Source organism: Vespa mandarinia, chromosome 16 (genome assembly GCF_050613455.1).
Source record: "Vespa mandarinia isolate Hongniang chromosome 16, ASM5061345v1, whole genome shotgun sequence".
Lineage (NCBI taxonomy): Eukaryota > Metazoa > Arthropoda > Insecta > Hymenoptera > Vespidae > Vespa > Vespa mandarinia.
In genome coordinates, this window is record NC_140825.1 from 2,627,501 (window position 1) to 2,647,295 (window position 19,795).

At 26.1% G+C, this 19,795-nt stretch overlaps 3 protein-coding genes across 7 annotated transcripts; 1 reads left to right on the top strand and 2 right to left on the bottom strand.

The window, feature by feature from the left end:
* The first annotated feature begins 1,781 nt into the window (after positions 1-1,781).
* Positions 1,782-6,158, top strand: LOC118442134 (toll-interacting protein A). Its single transcript, XM_035867364.2, has 6 exons — positions 1,782-1,971; positions 2,594-2,767; positions 2,915-3,048; positions 3,139-3,343; positions 3,453-3,626; positions 3,709-6,158. The coding sequence occupies exons 1-6, from the start codon at positions 1,924-1,926 to the stop codon at positions 3,817-3,819; spliced, it is 846 nt and encodes a 281-aa protein (XP_035723257.1). The 5' UTR covers positions 1,782-1,923; the 3' UTR covers positions 3,820-6,158.
* A 631-nt stretch (positions 6,159-6,789) lies between these two features.
* Positions 6,790-9,756, bottom strand: Karl (lipocalin/cytosolic fatty acid-binding protein Karl). The gene is made up of 4 exons (XM_035867299.2): positions 9,592-9,756; positions 7,624-7,852; positions 7,353-7,524; positions 6,790-7,098 (listed from the first exon to the last, which is right to left on the bottom strand). The coding sequence occupies exons 1-4, from the start codon at positions 9,754-9,756 to the stop codon at positions 6,939-6,941; spliced, it is 726 nt and encodes a 241-aa protein (XP_035723192.1). The 3' UTR covers positions 6,790-6,938.
* Positions 9,757-11,001: 1,245 nt separating this feature from the next.
* Cnb (centriole duplication and spindle assembly protein centrobin) lies at positions 11,002-16,865 on the bottom strand. Of its 5 annotated transcripts, none has more exons than XR_014983097.1 (9): positions 14,930-16,865; positions 14,724-14,829; positions 13,957-14,649; positions 13,640-13,866; positions 13,294-13,496; positions 12,845-13,095; positions 12,615-12,770; positions 12,375-12,530; positions 11,002-11,127 (listed from the first exon to the last, which is right to left on the bottom strand). XR_014983097.1 is itself a non-coding variant. In XM_035867298.2 (9 exons), the coding sequence occupies exons 1-9, from the start codon at positions 16,327-16,329 to the stop codon at positions 12,438-12,440; spliced, it is 2,814 nt and encodes a 937-aa protein (XP_035723191.1). In that variant the 5' UTR covers positions 16,330-16,865; the 3' UTR covers positions 11,932-12,437. The 5 variants fall into 5 exon arrangements, 2 of the variants coding, with proteins under 2 accessions (XP_035723191.1, XP_035723190.1); XM_035867298.2 differs by lacking the exon at positions 11,002-11,127 and having other exon boundaries at positions 11,932-12,530; positions 14,930-15,634; positions 15,950-16,865; XM_035867297.2 differs by lacking the exon at positions 11,002-11,127 and having other exon boundaries at positions 11,932-12,530.
* Positions 16,866-19,795: the final 2,930 nt, after the last annotated feature.

The following is a 19,795-nucleotide window of genomic DNA, read 5'->3' on the forward strand; positions in this document are numbered from 1 at the left end:
TTATGTTGTTCCTATATTTTATTCTTATATGAAAAATTATATATATATATATATATATATATATATATAATTTTTATTTAAAATATTTAAGACTATTTTAAATTCTAATACTTAAAAATTTTCATCTTAGGGTCATTGACTTTGCGCAAATTGGCGATCTTTGATTACGTAAAATCAAACGTCTGATTGACTTCTGATTATTATTTAATCGGTTTTTCTTTCCATTGTGACTAATAAATACAAAAGTCTTTTTAAGAATGTATTTTTTGCAAATATCAATGATGACTTAAAGTAAAATATATTTGTATATATTTCCTTGAATAATTTATACAGTTATTTATTGTAACAGAGATATTAATTATTTTGTTTGTATTTTTCTATTTCAAAAATTCATTGTAATCGCGCAAAAATTCATAGCAATGAAATAATCGAGACTTTATTTCGCTAAAATTAAAATATCACGAAATCACGAAGCAATGTTTGTTCGTTCGCGTTTTGCGATTTAAACAACGTTGTGTTTTTTACATCGACTGTTTGTGCAATGTAATCATTAGAGTCAATATTTGTTCGCAAAATTTTTTAATTTTTTAACAATCACACAGACTTTATTTATGAAAGACAATAGAATTAAAATGCGAAGTAATATCAGTGATCGATCGTTAAAAAATAATTATTATCACGTAATAGAATTCAGTGCATCATTGAAGAAGAGATCTCGATCAACTTCAATGTCGACCTATTTCATTTTCAACCAGTTATGAATCATCCACCCTGAATTTTGACCTAAATCGCGGACAAGTATTTTGGAGCCATTGGAAAACTTCTTAAGTAGTAAATGAATGTTTAAGTCTCTTCGATCACTCAATCATGTCAAGGACGAAAGATCCAAATTCGTATAAGTGATCGGTTGTAATGATTGTAATTAATTAATAAAAAAATATTGAGTGATTTATTTATTAGATCAGGATACGGATATTTTCTTGTTCAAATGTATTCATAATTATTAATTTTGAATATATTAATTCATTTCTAAATATTTTACTAGAATGGAAATAATCAAAGAATCTTTATTCCGTTAATTTTAATAAAGAATGAACAAGAAAACATTAGCGATAAATAATCTCTGAATTACAAACGAATAATATACATTAAAGTATTAACACTTTATATTCTCAATAATACTTCTATTGACAAATAGATAAGATATAGTTAAATTTAAAATTAATTTCTTTAAATTCGCAAATTTATATACTAATTATTATATGTGTTAATTATATTTATTATTCTTTATGCTTTTATCGTGAAATAAATACGTACGAGCGTCTCTAACATGGATCACTACGAAACATATACTATCATCAAAGAAAAATATTATACATACGAAAGATTGAAAAGTGAGTTTACAATTTACTAAACTACTTACTCTACTCACACGAAACCAATTGTACTGTCGTGAAAAAGAAAAATAACCAATATAACCAAAACACTGATACAACATGATGGAAACAATGTTCTCCATTTGTAGTTTATATTTTATTTACTGAAGTCATATACGCTTAGAAAAAAGATAATGAATGAGCCTTAATGTATACAAAAATAATTTGAATTATAATAAAAAGGAATTAGTTTTATTGGTTATGTTGTAACATTAAAGTGATTGGTAGATTGCTCATCATTAAAACGCTTCTGATTGGACAAACTTGCTAGTAGATTTTATGATCCACCAATAAACAAGTACATCGTATGTTACTTATTTAAAACTCACCCAAGTGTATTAAAAGTTTATGTATGCATATGTCCTTTATGATTGTGAGTTGCAAGATTTGACAGATTGTTGTTCTTTCCTATTTGCAATGAACGTTTAAAAGTAAAGAGATAGTGAAATTAATCATTTTGAAGTGATAATCTCTTCAACGTATCGTAATGGATACTGATATACGTGCAGTATTGTATAAAAATTGGAAGAAGCGAGTAAGAGATATTCATTCTTATATTCGATGAATTAATAAATTTCATTTTAAGTATTATAATTACTCATTGCTTATATATACGTTTCCTATTTATGAGTCATTAATGATTTCAATCTTTACTTGCAATGTAGATATAGATGTTATATGTATATATATATATTAATAAATTTCATTTTAAGTATTATAATTACTCATTGCTTGTATATACGTTTCCTATTTATGAGTCATTAATGACTCCAATCTTTACTTGCAATGTAGATATAGATGTTATATGTATGTATATATATATATATATATATATATATATATATATATATATGTATATACATATTGGAATGAAATAATAAGAAAATAAAAAATAATTTACTTTTTATCCTGCAATGTTAAATATATATATATATAAAATACATACAAAAGTTTGTAAAACATATAAAATTTTAATGCATAGGAGTAAATATTTTTAATTCCATTGATATATGTAATATTAATGAAATTATAATCAAACGTTTTATCATATTATAAAAATTATTTAAAAATCAACATATATAATATCTAATATAGATTTTCATACAAAAAATTCTATACTATATATTTGACTCAGACATTCCTTTCTTTTCCTTAAGGCTTTTATAGGTCCTCTTCCACAAGGCTTTTTAAAATTAGAAGATCGCAATGCACAACAACAACAAGAAGCAGCTGATCAACAGGCTGCATTAGCTTTGCAACAATTGCAAATGCAAAGTAATCCAATGTTACATGATCCACGTATGGGCAAACTTAGTATAACAATTGCCCAGGTTAGATTGTATTAAAAAAAAAAAAAAAAAAAAAAAATTAAACAGTTTTTATTTAAATTATAGTTCTTACAATTAATAGATAATATATTTTACAAAGCTAAAATTATGATAAATATTTTTGTACATTTGTAAAATTATAAATTACAGGCAAAATTAGTGAAAAATTATGGTATGACAAGAATGGATCCATATGTTAGGTTAAGAGTTGGTCATTCAATTTATGAAACGCATACAGATTCTAACGGAGGGAAAAATCCACGTTGGAATAAAGTTATGCAATGGTTTGTATATATATTTTTTTTTTCTATTACATAAGATAAAATAGAGATATAAATGAAGGCATATTATTATATTTATATTATACTTTATAGTTTTTTACCACCAGGAGTTACACAAATATACATAGAGATATATGATGAATGTTCTTTTGTAATGGATGAATTAATTGCATGGGGTCATATAGATATACCACCTAAAGTTCTTCAAGGAGGTGAAACACATGAAGATTGGTATACGCTCAGTGGCAAACAAGGTGATAATTTGGAAGGCATGATCAATTTAGTTTTCAGTTATACGGTAAATGTCTTTATAAAGATATGTAAACTATGATAGATTTTATTGATTGAAAAACATTATTTTAAATTTCGTTAAATCCATTCAAAGGAATTATGCAATTATTTTTTAGGCTAAATGTCATCCATATATGCCTGGACCATCAGTAATGATGGTACCTTCTGCAAAAATGTTTAGTATGGCATCATATACACCCGTATATACATCACCTCAACCAATATCAGCAGTTACAACACCTCCTGTTATACCAAGTTTGTTACCAAATGCTGAAGTTGAATTGAAACAGGTATTTTATAATATTAATATATATATGTTATTAATATATCTTGATATTGTATATAACTTTTATATTCTTTATATATTTCTAGCTTGCAGAAATGTTTCCAAATATTGATAAAGAAGTTATTAAATCGGTATACGATGTTAATCAAGGAAAAAAGGATATAACTATAAATTCATTACTTCAAATGTGTGAATGAATTTGAAAATATTTTAAAGAAAATATTCTATGGAATATGTTATATAGACTATACTGAATCAATGGCTGTATCGATGGAAACAAAAGAATATAAAGCAGATATCTGCTAATATAATGATTATAAATTTATTGATTGCTTTAACAAAAACTGTAGAATGAAAATAACAATTGATACGGGCTTTGCATGATTTCATTGTATACATTTTAAAGACCAGAAAAGTTATATGATGTGATATACATTTGCCTTCTTCTGCCTTTGCTAATGTCTCATTGTAAGATTTTTCAAAGCATCACAGATTAATTTGAAACTACAATAACATTCGATATTCTTGTCCATATTCTTTTGTGTAATATATTTCTTGTAAATTTAATATATTCCTAAATGAGTAATATTTATTTTTATTCTTATTTATACAATAAATCATTGTATAGATAATGCCAAGAAATATATAATTAAGTATTAATGTATTATGATAATGTAGTAAAGTGATGAATATAATTGAATATTGCATTTAACAGTTGCAGAAGAAGATGTACAAACATTAAAAATAATGTTATATTAACTTACTTGAAATAGTATCGTTATAACAATGTTTTAGATATTATTGTCTCCAAGAATTAAGATCTTTTATATAATTTCAATATATATGTTTTTCAGTTATATAGTTTAGTAATATAATATTTATAAATCTATTATTTAATAACGCCACTAATTATTAAATATGTATTATTCTAAATATTAGTTGCCATAAAATATGATACATTTTTATGATGTCATTATCTAAAGATTTCACTTAAAAACAATTAATGAAGCTTATGAAAACAATTTGTAAGTTAACTTTCTACATAAACCGATCTAAGTACTGAAAAATATGATCTTGTATTTAGAGGATTATACAAACTACAAAAATGTATTTTCTTAGAAATATATATTATATAATTTTAATTATATACATTTTTAATTGTACTAAGGCAATAATTAATTCATTAATTAAATAATACAAAAAAATGAACGATTAATTATGTTCATAATTATAAATCTTTATATTTTTAAACCGTCTGCAATTTTTATTATTTTAAGTTGAATCTTTGACAATCATAAAATAAAATTTTCTTATATTATCATTTAATAAATAAATAATTCCATGTACATTCCGTTTAGAAGAAAAAAATATATATGCAAAATTTGTCTGTGCTTTTTTTAATATGTTCTATATTATCAGACGGAATTCGAACGCAACTTATTGTTAATAGAAGTTTAAATAATAAAAATAAGCTGGGGCTAGAAGACGATGAAGTTAACAGTTTAAATAGAACATTTTAAATGAAAAGCTAAAATTTTTAGAGTTATGAAGGAAGTCTTATAATGTTACAACTCTAAAACCATTGTCCAAAAAATGCTACACAATGATTCAAAAGAATCAAGATGTATTCTGATACTATTATATAGAAATAGAAAAAAGAAAAACCATATCAAGAATGGGGACTGATAAGAAATTATCAACGATGAATACTTTGATCAAGATATTCATTACATTCATATCTCATGGAGTTGCTTATAAAATTATTCAGAGATCTGGAAATATTCTGAGACAAATTATCCTGTTCATGAAAGAGAAGAAAGCATCGGATATCGGTTTAAACACGAGAACATTGACTATTCAAAGAATAGTTGCTTCTATTTTGCATTACTTTGCATTATATTAGTAATGACCTCAGAATATCAGCCAAAGTTTGCCAAAGTTAGTGCTGCTTGATTCAGATTTTTTCAAGTCCCTATGATGACTTCTATGATATATCTTCAGGATCAACAGCACGAGTAGCTGTTTTGCTACTGATCGCAATGGAAAAAAAAAATTAAAGAACACAAAAAAAACACTTGATTTTATCTGTAGATTTCACAAATGTGAAGCTGTCAAAATCCCTTGCAAAAGGCATCATAACAGAAAAATACACTCTTACAAACTTACCTGCTTGTCATTGCTGACATTGAGATGTGTAAAAAAAAGAACAAAAGGAAAATGAGAAACCCAAAGATCAAAATCTGGAAAAGATTCTCAAACTGTTCTAAGCCCCAGCATTCGAAATCCTAACACCAATGACGACTATGGCTATTCTTTAAACGGACTATGCTATTATTAACAATTGTTAGATGCAAAATCTAATATTTGTCAACAATTACAGAATTCCATATGAAATATATATATATATATATTTCAAATACAAATTAGAAAATATAATATTGAAACAATGCACTTCCACTTTTTAACAATTATATAATAATAATCGAAATATTATCCTGATCCAATTGACATATATTACGCAAATTTTGATACAGATTAACTTTTATTATATCGATATATTATATCAATATATTATATCAAATGAATATATTATAAGTATAAGAAAGGTTCATATGTAACAAAACTAATTAAACATACTTAGGAATGTTAATTTTTAATAAAATGTTCGTTGTTCCAATATATGACTTATCATGTTCCATGCTTTTTTATTTACTCATTTTAAATACTTATTATTATTTATTTATTATAAATACTTATCATTAATACTATTTAATTATATATATATATATATATATATATATATATATATAATTAAATATATATATTATATATATATTTAATATATTAATTATATATCGGTCCTATCATATATATATATATATATATATATATATATATAAAATTTATTAATTATATATATAATAATAACAAATAGAAAAATTTTAATTAATAATAATGCATTAATAATACAAAAAAAAAATTATTTTTTCACTATAAAATTTCTCTTTCAAACTGAGCAACTTTTATTCTACTTATCGTTTTATATATTCTAATAAAAGGGATGTTCAAAAAATAATGCCTATATATTTATATATTTAATTATAACATCTTGACGAAATCTATATATATATATATCTAAAAAAAAAAACGATAACGCTTTATTACAATTATATAATTATAAATAAAGAAAGATATATTATCTGAATATAATAATTAAATTGATAACTGATTAACTTAAAGTATCGTCGTCATTCCTGTAATTATAATATAATGCGATATACATATGTATGAACATAATTAATTATTTAATCGTATTTTAAAGCCGTCTGTGTTTTCGTTTTAATAAATGTCTTCTGCTAGAATTAATTTTCTTGTCCGTCGATATTGGAACGAAAGATATACTGTATGGCGGTATATCCGTTTGATTGCATTGTTTTTGTTCCATAGGAAACATATACTCCAAATCTATATCATACCTGTTAACACAATGTATATTTTTTATTAAATCAATAATCATACGTTATGCGCATTTATTCATCGTAAAAAAATATTTGTCTTCTAATTCAATCATTTTTATCTATTGATCATGCTACATTAATCTGTGATATAATTAACAGTTATAAAAAAAAAAAAAAAAAAAATAGAGAAAAAGAAACATCAAAAAATACAATTTCACAGTTAGAAAGAAAATGTTTGCAATCGTAGAAATGAAACGTTTAAGCCTACTTACTTCGGTAATTTTTCACGAAGATAAGAAATTACATTTACCCCTAGACTAGGCTGTCTACTCATAATGAAACTAGACAAATAACGGGGACTCTTATTTTTTTCGGCACAGTGCATCAGTAAGGCCCAAGTTTTATAATCGGAATCCAATATATAAGTATTATATATTTCTTCATCTAAAAGTATGATTCATAATGTATTACGCAGAAAATATGAATTATTCAATGAAGTTTGAACGTTAATAAAAAGAAAACAAAGAGACATTCGAAACTCACAGGGAAATTCCGCATGAACCCAATGTGCTGGAAGCTCAGGTGAAGGAATTTTCCATGTGATATTACCAACGAGTTGTTCATTGATCGGATCATCGGTAAAACTATACGTGAAATTCATAGTAACTTCTGCGCTCTCAGACGACACCGACAATTCAGCTCTCATACATCTATAAATGAGAGCTTCCTCGGAGCTAGCATAATACTGCACAATGTACCACGATCCGAGAAACTATAACGTTTTAACAATATAATGATTTATTACATTTCGATGTACAATAAATTTATTTTTACTTTTTTTCTCTCTTTTTTTTTCTTTTTTTTTTTTTTATTTTCGATTAACCGACTACTAATAACTCTAATAAGAAAAAAAATAAAGAAAAATCGTCTTTAATTTATTAGAATATTTTGCAAGCAATGTTCTTTCTTTTTTTTTTTATATATATATATAAAGGTTTAACATTCTTCAATGTGTCAAATATTTTTATTTATTTATTTTCATAAAATGACCTAATATCAACGAATTCTTAATGCGAACAAGCTATTTTTAGATGAACCATCTTAGCCGTAGTCGTTCTTACTTGAAGCGTACTTCCAAGTTAGCCATCCGGACAAACTACTTTTTCTTTCTAAATACATTTAGAATGGGTCAAAAAAATAGTTTGAAAACAACATCGGATTCGTATACTATCAAGGATCATTGGATTTAGTACAATGGTTATCTCGTTGACCTCACGAAAGATAATTCAGATCCGGATGCGATAATTGCGAGCTCGTAATCAAATTAGTCATTTAAAGTCTCAATCGAACCGCAAGTATATACCCTGTAATTACGTACGATAAAAATTCAAATGAATGAACTTTTAATACACACATACACACACACACATGCACGCATGCACGCATACACGCATACAAGTATATGTTTAATAATAATATACACATAAAATTTTTTTCAAAAAATAATAATCGAATAAAATCAATAATAATAAATTGTATGTGTCCATGTATACTGTATATGTATTAAACTTTACTTGAAAAATAAATGTCTATCAATACTCGAATATATTAATTATTCGAATCTAATGATTCATATGTAATATAAATGTGAACAAAATTCATGCGTCATAGTAGAAACTGTTTTCCACCCTACAATCTAAAAATAAATTTACTGAAAATTCTGTTTATATATATATATATATATATATATATATATATATATATATATATAAAAAGAGAGGAGAGAGAAGAGAGATAGAGAGAGAGATAGAGAGAGAGAGAGAGAGATGCCCAATAACATTTCTTGTACAAATTATTATCGTTACGTTAGCGCGAAGGGTCAAAAAATTTTACAATGCATATCAATTTGTTAGATGTTCGAAAGAAAATTATTATCGCTGTCACTTTTTTGGCACGAGTTCGAAACGATCGAGAAAACATCGTTTTCAATATCGCGGAAGATCAGAGTGCCGGGACAATTAAATTGCAATTCGAATCGGCGCGGAACGCTATTTACTCTGCTGACTGGTCGATGCTAAATTACCGTTCATTGTCAATCCGGAAAGCTGCAATATTAGCGGCTAATAAATGGATGGATTTTATCATATGTCAATAGACGAAGAGAACGAACGTTTCCATTTAAAACAATTGTGAAATCGAAAAATCACAGGGTGAGAGATAATTCTTCTTTTATTTTTCTCTCTTTCTCTTCCTCATGTTTTTCCTTTTTTTTCTCTTTGTTGTTTTTTTTTTCTTTCTTTCTTTTTAATTACCTCTATCCGACCGACGTTCTGCTATTAAAAAAAAAAAAAAAAAAAAAGAAAAAAAAAAGGAAAAGTAATGCCAAGCGATCGAAAGAGATGATGAACTTTTGCGTGAAAAAAGAAAAAGAAAAAAAAAAAAAAAAGAAAAGATTAAAAAAAAAAAAAGAAAGTAATTCGTATTGAATAGGATCCTAAAATTTTCTATTACCTCCGTTATATCAAAGTTTCGTATTCCCTTGACTCTTGGACATTTCGTTTTGTCCTCTCGTCTTTTCCAGACGCCCCCGGTATCGTCGATCAAAGAAGCGAGCAACAATGAGAGAACGATCAGAGAATCGAGGAACTCGAAACGTTTTATTCCAACACGATGCATTCTCCTCGTGCACTCACGTTCGAGTTCGTGCCACGAGAGTCACGATGAGACACGCACACGAAACTGTCGCGCTTCTTCGTGGAACGAAACTCGCCAACCAGCCGACTACTAAAAGGCCACGAAGCGAGCGTGAAGAACGAACGAGCTCTCATGACTACTACCTACTCTATCTCTGTGAGGCGCCATAGAGAAAGAGAAAAAGAGAAAGATATATATATATATATATATATATATATATATATATATATAAAGAGAGAAAGAGATAGAGAGAGAGAATGAAAGAGGGAGGGATAGACTCACTATCACGTTCCTCCCTTTGCATTCTTCCTTCTCTTTCGTTTTCAATCGGCAACTTGTTCTCCACGTCGCACATAAGATCCTCATAAACGGCGCCAACTTATTCCAGGATTTTCTCGTAGGCGTGTTATATTATCCTTGATCGAAACTATACGATCGAAGAAAATCTCTTCTTTCCTTTTTCTTCTTTATCTTCTCTTCTTGGTGTTACAATTTTCTGAGAAATCAAATTATCCATTGATAATGATATTTATTATGTTGAACAGTTTATTATATGAAAATGTTCGGTAAGTCAAGATTACGAGGAATAGATAATACGTAATTGGACTAATATGTAATTGCTATTTTTAGTTAGCTAATTTAGCTAATCTGTTATTCGTAATAATTCGATTATTTTTTTTTGTTTTTTGTTTTTCTCTAGTGATTAGAATGATATGAAATTAACGATTAACTTCGTCTTATTTGGACAAGAGATAATTATATTTGTACAGTTAATGTGTTTATCTATGTAAATTATTTGATATTAAACGATTATCTTTTATTTATAATAGTAATTAGATCTCTCGAATGATTAGAATTATATCGAATTAATAATTTTACTTCATTATTTAGATCGGAGATTAAATTCAAATTGTATTTAATATTTATTTATCTATATATTTAAGTTAATTGACATTAATTAGTATCTTTATTTTTTAAATTGTAAATTATGGAAATAATATTAATTAGTTTAATATTATAAACTAATCTCTTTTTGTAATATAATACAATTTTTCAATTGATCAGAATGATATATATATATATATATATATATATATATATATAATAATAATAATAATAAATAATTAATATGATTTGTTCATACCTTTAAATTAGATCTACATAATTTTTTATCTTCTTTGAAAATTTCTTCTTAGAGATATTTTTCTTTTTCTCTTATATCAATTCGTTTCATTGTATCTCGCTGTTTCTAATCGCATAAACGTTCTCTACTCTTTTTAGTTAGCAAGAAGTTTTAGAACAACACTTCGAGACGCATAATAAGTATCACCATTCTCGAACACGTTTACTATACTATTTTGACACGTAACATTGATTGAATTATTATTATTCACGAGACATTGCTAATATATTGAAATTCAATAACAGTTTAATCGAATAATCATAATAAACTGTGAAACACGCAACAGTCTTATATTTATGACAACTTTAGTTCATATCACTGATCCTATGATAGATAGAAAAGGACCAGAAATATCAAAACACAAATATTTAACCAAATTGACTCATCGAAAGTAAATCTCTCTCATGTGAAGTTCTCATTATATCGTAAACAATGAGTATCCTAATATCATTAATAAATTCACTTTTAATTGAATTTATTAATGAATTCACTTTTAATTGAATTTATCAATAAAACAAATTTTCAAATTTACGTGTAACCCTCTAGAACGTATATATCTTATTTTTCTTTTTTTCTTTTTTTTCCCTTTTTTTAACTATAAAATTAATTGTTAATTTATATCGAGAGATTAATATTTGTTAAATATAATTTATTGTACATTTAATATAATATAATTTAATTATATAATATGAAACATATATTATATTAATTATATTATATGACATATTTATTTTTATATATTAAAATATGACATACTTATACTATATATTAAAATATTAACATGTCATATAGTATATTTAATATAATAAATATAATATATTTAATATAGGATAAGTTTTATATTAATATTGTATTAAATATATGTTTCGTATTATATAATTTACTTTTTCTATAAAATAAAAAAAAAAAAAAAAAAAAAAAAATAAAATAAAATAAAATAAAACTAGAAATCAAATTGGATTTATATAGGTAGAAGAATAAATTTCTATAAATCACTGTAGAAAATGAAAACGAAAAAGGTCCGTTCTTCGACTTACGAAACTCAAGATAAATTCTTGTACTATCAATGAAATACGTTTGTCTTATCGTACATCCTTTTCCTCTGCTTCAGGCATAGCAATGTTATTATGTTGTCGGTATTATTAATTAACGATGAAACTTATATTATACGTAGAAAGGATGAAAGAGGTAAAGTTACGTGAATTATTCGTGGTAGAAAAATACTGTATTAAATATCTTCGATCTCAAATATGTGGAATGTTCGTTAAAAAGAAAAAAAAGAAAAAAGAGAAAAAAGTAGAGAGAGAGAGAAAGAGAGAGAGAGAGAGAGAGAGAGAGAAAAAAGCGTAATCATTCGATGTTTTTTTTTTTTCTTTTATAATTATTGCTAGTTAATTATACTGCACCGAAGCCATACTCTTGTATGATCGACTTCATCTATGCCCGAATTATTATCGATTATGTGTTCCCGCATCGAACATCATTTCCATGGTGGCTTATTTCTTTGTTGCTCAATCTTACTGTTGAACTTTTGTGGTACAGGTATATATTCGCTGCAATCGTGTGCCGAACCCTATAATGAAATTTATTTACTATTTCATCGTGTTTAATTAATCGATTCATTTAAAGAGAGAAAGAGAGAGAGAGAGAAACAAACCTCCGAGGTTGCCTGCAATAAAATACTATCTTCGTTCGTTATACTTAATTCTTTCTTCGTATAATGCTTTCGTGGAACTTCACGACAAATTTGTGGGCTCGATATGCTTTCGAAAAAATTCGTATATTCCTCTTTAGGTTCTTGCATTTCGGCAATCTACGAATTAATCTTATTATAAATACATTAAAAAATATTCTTCGATTAATTCATACATTAATAAACATTCTTACAAGTTTGATATATTTTCGAAGATCTTCTTTCGAATCTTTTTTATTTGACAATGGAATATCGATCAAATTTTCATTACGATTACGATCATTCTGAATGTTTTGAATTCTGGATGACGACGTCGGTGTTGTCGACGGCGGTTCCTGTGAAATTTTTATTTGACAATTTGATACAGATTCTTTAGGTATTTTGCTCTCGAAAAATTTCTCCGCCGTTAATCTTTCTAATGGTGACAGATTCTCGATATTACCACCTACAATATGATTGCGAAAAATTATGAATGATAAAAAAAAAAAAAAAAAAAAAAAAAAGAAAAGGAAAGGAAAGAAAGAAAAAGGAAAAGCAATTGAGGAAAAAAAAAGAAAAAAAAAGAAAAATGAAAAAGGAGATGAAATGTATCATCGAATAAAAATTAAATATGAAAGTTATGAAACGTCGATCTCGATTATACCTGATATTATATGTAACGCTTGTTGCCATTGTTTTTGCATAACCGAATGCAATTGTTCTGCCAATTGAGATTTATTGGCACGTTGAGAATTCAAATGCATTTCTAATAAGGATGACTTTTGTACCGCTTGTGCCAATTGCAACTCGCACAATCGTTTCTCTTCTTTGTGCTTTTCTTCTAATAAATTAATTTCTAATCGATGTCTACGAATATTTGTAAAATAATTTGCGCATATTATTAATTATCGTGATTATTATTTATATAAATTATATAATGGAAATTATTATTATTATTATTTTTTTTTTTTATTTATTTTTTTTTTTTCAAATAAAATTTGCTCCCTTACTTATCGATAATTTCTTTGATTTTTCTTGCAGCACATTCGGCTATAACTTGTTGTCTTGATTTTAATTCTTCAACGAATTCTAATTCAGCCGAATCTAATTGCGTTTGAAACTCTTGTAACTTTGCTTTTACTACTTCATCGACTTGTTTTTGATAGACCTCTTGTAATTCGCTTCTCATTTTTACCTGTTGTTCCTCCAATGATTTCTTTTCTTCCTTCGCTAATCTCTAAATTAATACATTCAATTAATAAAATTATTACATTAGAATTATACATATTACATATATATCAGATTATATTTTTTATTGATACTGTACTTCTGCTTTTTTTGCATCGTCCAAAGAATTAAGTAAAAAAACGTTCTTCTGTTCTAGAATATTATTTCTATTAATTTCTTCTTTAATTTTAAGCTGTAAATTTTCCTTTTCTTGTTTAAGTATTGTCAATTCTGCTTCGCAAGTATCTAACGCTTTATGTATTACGCTCATTTCATTTTTCACTTCGTTACCTCGTAAACGTTCCCTATTTAATTCCTGTTGTATATTCTTTAAACTTTCATCAGTTTGACGATTGGTTTCAATTAATTTATTATATTCCCCTTTAATTTGTTGATATCTATTTTCTGTTTCCTGAATCAATGATTTAGAATTTTCTAATTCATCCGCATGAACTTTTAACAAATCAATTTTTTCTTTCATCAAACTATCACTTTTCTCTTTATAACCAGCCGCGAGATCTAAAGCCTTCGATAATTCTCCCTCGCAACGTTTTATTTGCGATTGAAATTCATTTATTTCAGATTGATGCTTTTCATTAATATTATGAAGATTCTTTTCTAAATCATCCCGTTCTCTTTCCAATATCTGAACGCGTTGTTTTATTTTCGACCATGCATTGTTAAATTGTGAAATTAATACATCCTTTTCATAATCTACTCTAACAGCAACTGCGAGCTTTTCTTGATGTTCCAATAAACGTTTTTGAAGTTCCTGAATTAATATCTCGCAATGCTAAAATAAGGATTATTTTTGGGGACAAATTTAATTTTTCAAAATTAAAATTTTAAAAACAAATTCAATCATACCTCTCTTCGAAATTTTTCTTCTTCTAATTTAATTCTAATCATTTCTCCTTGTGATTTATTGGTATTAGTATCCCAAAAGTCTGATAAAGATAATAATTTTTGTGGCCTTGTAAAGAACAAGAAATGAAATCTTATTAAATATTACATTTTCTTATGAGATAGAAAGATATATAATATAAAATAAAATCTTAACGTTTAAAAAATACCTCAATGAAGGTTCTGTATCTTTGACAATATCTTGTAAACTACTGGTATAAAGTGATTTTGTACAAATATTTGTTAAAAGTTCAGATTTAGTCTCTGTAACATCAGGAACTATTGTATATTTATTTTGTCCATTACTATTATGCATCCCTTCAGAATTTTCTAAAACGCTTGTTACATTTTCTTGGATTTCCTTTGCATTAGTACCACCTATTTCATTTCTCTTAAATCTAATTTGATTTGATTCTGGCATAGATGTGACAATGTCAGTAGTTTTCTTATTATGTAATAATTCTATATTATTAGCAGAATTATCATTTGTATTTTGATGATTATGACTCTTATCAGGAACCGTTTGACGAATTCTTTCTTCCCATTGTTTAAAATCAGAAATTAATTTATCAGTTTCATCTAATTGAAATAAACTATTTGGACAGGTCGTTAATGATATATCAGTATAAGCATGAATTCCTCGATTTTTAGAAATCATCGAAGTAGGCTCATTTTCATTATTGCCTTGATTAATAGTTTGTTTTTGAAGAAAAGAATCCAACTTTTTCTGATTACATTGATATGAATTAGCACCATTTATTCTTTTAGATAATTCCAAATCTGTAGCCTCCATTTCTTGAATTAATTCATCGACTTCAGAAATTTCCATGTTTATTATCTTTTTAGAAGAGTCCACAACAGGGTTTCCTATTGTACTAAGCAAATTCGAGGTAGATGGTACTAAATATGATTTATCACATGCTTTATTGTACATATTATTTGCACTTTTGTTATCATTTGAAACAGAAGAAGATTCCCTTATGATAAAATTATCAGCAACATGCGGGATTATTTCAGGATGATAAAAAACAGATGGTACCACGTGATTATCAGAATGAGACTTTAAAACCTCATGCTTTTCGTGATTACATGCGTTAGTATTAACTTGGTTAGTATTATTAGTTTTCAGAATATAATGATTCGATCTTATATCATTTTCTTTTGAATTAATACGATTGGATGATACGTACCTAATAGGCGTAGAAGGAACTGAGGTGGACTTGCGAGGTTTGATGGGACTAGTCTGCAAACTGGATGGTTGACTTACGGAGAAATTACTTCTGCTTGATTCTTTATGATAGAAATATCCGTTTTCTTGTGTTTGAGAATCCAATGAATTGTTCAATAATGATATATCCAAACTGTTATCTTTAGATTCAATAGCAGAAATTCTATTCTCTAATGATTGCATATGACCAACTAACTCTGAGATAACTCCTCTTCTTCCATTAGAACGATTTACTTTTTCATAACACTGTTTTGTACTAATGTCAGAATCAGAGGATGATGGTACAAGGAAGAGATCAGGTGGGATAAGGAGTAGGACGTCCGTATCATCCGAATCGCTCATTATCCTTTTTCTTCCATCAGCAGGAACTATTAATCACACTGTGATTCCATATAACATTAAATGATTCACATAACTTTTCTTATTATTAAATATGACGACCGATGAATTATATTCCATAGATATATATTATCTTAATTTATTACTTTGATTTAATCATTAAAAACTTTGGGTACACATTAGTATCACTTTAATTTTCACGAGTAAATTTTTTTTTAAATTTCATCTACACTTATTATTATGGATTAAAATATTTTTGCATTTTGTGAATTATTTCTAATAAAATATGTGTATAATACAGCAGAGATAGAGAAAAATATATGAGATAATAAACAAAAGCTTTCAGGTTAGTTCACCGTTTTCTACAACATTGTTAGAAAATTTTTCAAACTCACGAATATTAAACGGATCATTAATGATTTACGAATGATACACTTGACACATTTAAGATTAAAATTATTTAATATAATATAGATAATCCGAAAATATTATAGAATTAAAGAAATAATCAAGCAGAACCGCCAAACATTGGTAAGCGTCGGTTACTACTGGTTACTGTTCGACACAACGCCATCTGTTAGAATTTTCCTTTACTTAATAACAGATTTTAAAAGTTAATTGACGAAATGAGGTTCAGAATTGTATATATGCCCCATCTGGTTAAAAAAATATGCGACCGGAGAGGGCGCCATAATTACAAATTTAATAACTTTTATGAAAAAAAAAAAAAAAAAAAAAAAAAAAAAATACATAAAGAAAAAAAAAAGAGAAGAAACAAAATAAAACAAAAATGATAAATTATTTTTTTAAATAACAAGAAATATTATTCCAAAACTAATTTCAAAAGTAATATGCGATTATTATTAACTTTTTAAATATAATTAAAAAAAACATCTGATAAACTTGATACTAGTTTAATTGGTAAATTAGTGAAATTTATTATCATATCGTTGCTTATCCACTTTAACAATAACATAATTTAATTGTTAAAAGTAATAAATAAACTGATATCTGATCTCTAATTATGCTAATTTATGTTGTGCTAATATATTTTCTTTATTTATTAATTAAAAATGATGAAGGTATGTCATATACACATATTTATATGTATATATATATATATGTGTATACTAATAATAGAAATAAAAGTTCTTTATTAATATGTATTACTTTTTGCATTTCATTATTCTTTCGTATATATCATTATGGAATTATGTTCTGGATTACATATTCTCTGATATTATTCATAATAAATATTATACGATGAAGAGAAAAAAAAAATATATATATATATATATATATATGTGTGTAAAACGAAAAATGAAATGCATATTTCTCTTGTGAACGAGAGATGAAAATTATTTTTAAAAAAGCTCACGAACTCTTTATTTGAGCTTGCTAATAAAGTAATTTTGAAACTGTGACAGTTACAATACACCGTGTTTATGTCTTTTCTCATCCTTTGTTACGGCAAGACAGAAAAAAGGAACGTGTATAATTTAAAATGAAATTGTTGAAGAATGATAGGCAAAAAAGGATTAGTTTTACATGAACATATAAGTAAAAAGGATATAAAAGTGAAGCAAAACATTTAAAATTTGCAGAAAAATAAAAGTAGAGAAAAATGTGGTTTTTGTTGAAAGTATAATCCATAAAAGTCTATAAAAGTAAAATCCATTAAAAAAATATGGATATTTTAAATAAAGAAAGCATTATGAAAAAAGAAATAAACGAAAAAAAAAAATAATAAAATAATAATAATAAAGACAGAAAGGTCATTTGTATGAGCGTAGATAAAGTAAAAAATATTTGTGTAAATATTATAAATCATATCTAAACAAAAACGTAGAAGAAAATATGAATATAAACGAGAGTTATCTGCGATACTGATTGATTATTTACGGCATAACATATTTGAAATATTCCAAAATAAATAATTATTCGAAACAAGTGTTCAAATGAAAAATGATTTAACTTCGGTTACGTGGCCATTCGAAGTCGGCTGTTTGAAATTGATGGAAAATAAAAAATGATTTCTCTCTCAAAAATGTACACTTTGAAGTAAACAAATAAAGGTTATTTTTAAAGTTAGTTAAATAATATTTTATTCAATATATATCATAAATTCGAATTTATATTCCGGTCAATTCTTGGCCTACTTTTTCGTACGCCTACAGAAATGAATATTAAAAATGACTCGACAAACTTATTTAATTTAATCTTTTAAAACACTTCGAAATACAACTTACTTTTCTAGAATATTTTGTTTTTGTTTTCTTTTATTTTTTCTTTTTTTTCCTTTTTTTTTTTTTTTACGTTCGTATTTAAATACATTATTCTCGTTCTCGAATTTATAATATTGAACATCTCGAATCATTCGGAGAAATTACGAATGACTATTTTACCAAGTTGAAACGATAATAATCTATAAGGTATTTACAGATTCACGGAAGCTTCTATGAAAGTTTAGTACGGAAAATGGATGCGATCGTAACGTAGATCGAAACTAGAGTAGAACTCGAACGATCCGTGCGAGATTTACAAAGATAAACACACCCAACAAATTTGATACTATTTTCGGATATTCACGTGATATTCTCCTACGTATTAAACGTAGGAAAAACAGCGATAATTATTATTATTTAACGATAAAATTATTTATCGATGAAACATAAAATTCTCTCTCTCTCTCTCTCTCTCTCTCTCTCTCTCTCTTTTAATGGATTATATATATTTAAATACTCTAATTCGACATACATATGTATATGTACATACTTACATATAATGCATCGAAACAAAAAGAAAAAAAAGAAAAAAAAAAGAAAATTAAAGCTAAATAAAATGAAAGATAAATTTTTATTGGTGAAATTCGTTCTCAATTTATTTTTATTAATTTTAATCATTTTTACACACATACAATAGATAACGATCGGTATCAAATTGTGCACGCATCGGAAATATTCGTGTTCGTGCTTTATTATTATCGTGTATGTCATTTTCAACGTTGAAAATACGACGGTGCTCGTTAGAACGACATTATTATCGTTTTTCCTATACAATAATAATAACAACTAACGAGAACAGATACTCGACTACTCGATTTCTTTAGCATTTTCTCTCTTCTCTCTCTCTCTCTCTCTCTCTCTCTCTCTTTCTTTCTCTCTTTGTTAGAACATACGATTAACATTACTCTTTAATAACTCTTTAATTATATGATATTCTATGTAATTAATGATAAAAACGGACATTTAATAAATTTGTATGAAAATATAAGTCGAAAGTATTAAATAAAATCTTTTTATACGAGATTTTCACTTCTTCCTATGACGAAAATTAATTATTGTAGTAAAACAAGATATAAATTATATATTTTTGTTACATCCCATTTTAAATTCATTAACGATATAAACTGTCAAAATTATTAGAAAATGAATTTCTTGTTTTCAAGAGAAATATACAATTTTGAATA

What these genes read in the sequence shown, in the direction of transcription:
- LOC118442134 (XM_035867364.2), top strand. Translation starts at nt 1,924, where the DNA reads ATGGATACTGATATACGTGCAGTATTGTATAAAAATTGGAAGAAGCGA. An exon ending in ATAAAAATTGGAAGAAGCGA is followed by an intron (nt 1,972 to 2,593) that starts GTAAGAGATATT and finishes CTTTTCCTTAAG; the next exon opens with GCTTTTATAGGTCCTCTTCC. An exon ending in ATTTAGTTTTCAGTTATACG is followed by an intron (nt 3,344 to 3,452) that starts GTAAATGTCTTT and finishes ATTATTTTTTAG; the next exon opens with GCTAAATGTCATCCATATAT.
- Karl (XM_035867299.2), bottom strand. Translation starts at nt 9,756, where the DNA reads ATGCATCGTGTTGGAATAAAACGTTTCGAGTTCCTCGATTCTCTGATC. An exon ending in GAAACTTTGATATAACGGAG is followed by an intron (nt 7,853 to 9,591) that starts GTAATAGAAAAT and finishes AAAACGTTATAG; the next exon opens with TTTCTCGGATCGTGGTACAT. An exon ending in CTTCGTGAAAAATTACCGAA is followed by an intron (nt 7,099 to 7,352) that starts GTAAGTAGGCTT and finishes TTGTGTTAACAG; the next exon opens with GTATGATATAGATTTGGAGT.
- Cnb (XM_035867297.2), bottom strand. Translation starts at nt 16,329, where the DNA reads ATGAGCGATTCGGATGATACGGACGTCCTACTCCTTATCCCACCTGAT. An exon ending in GATACAGAACCTTCATTGAG is followed by an intron (nt 14,830 to 14,929) that starts GTATTTTTTAAA and finishes GTTCTTTACAAG; the next exon opens with GCCACAAAAATTATTATCTT. An exon ending in TTCGAAAATATATCAAACTT is followed by an intron (nt 12,771 to 12,844) that starts GTAAGAATGTTT and finishes ATTAATTCGTAG; the next exon opens with ATTGCCGAAATGCAAGAACC.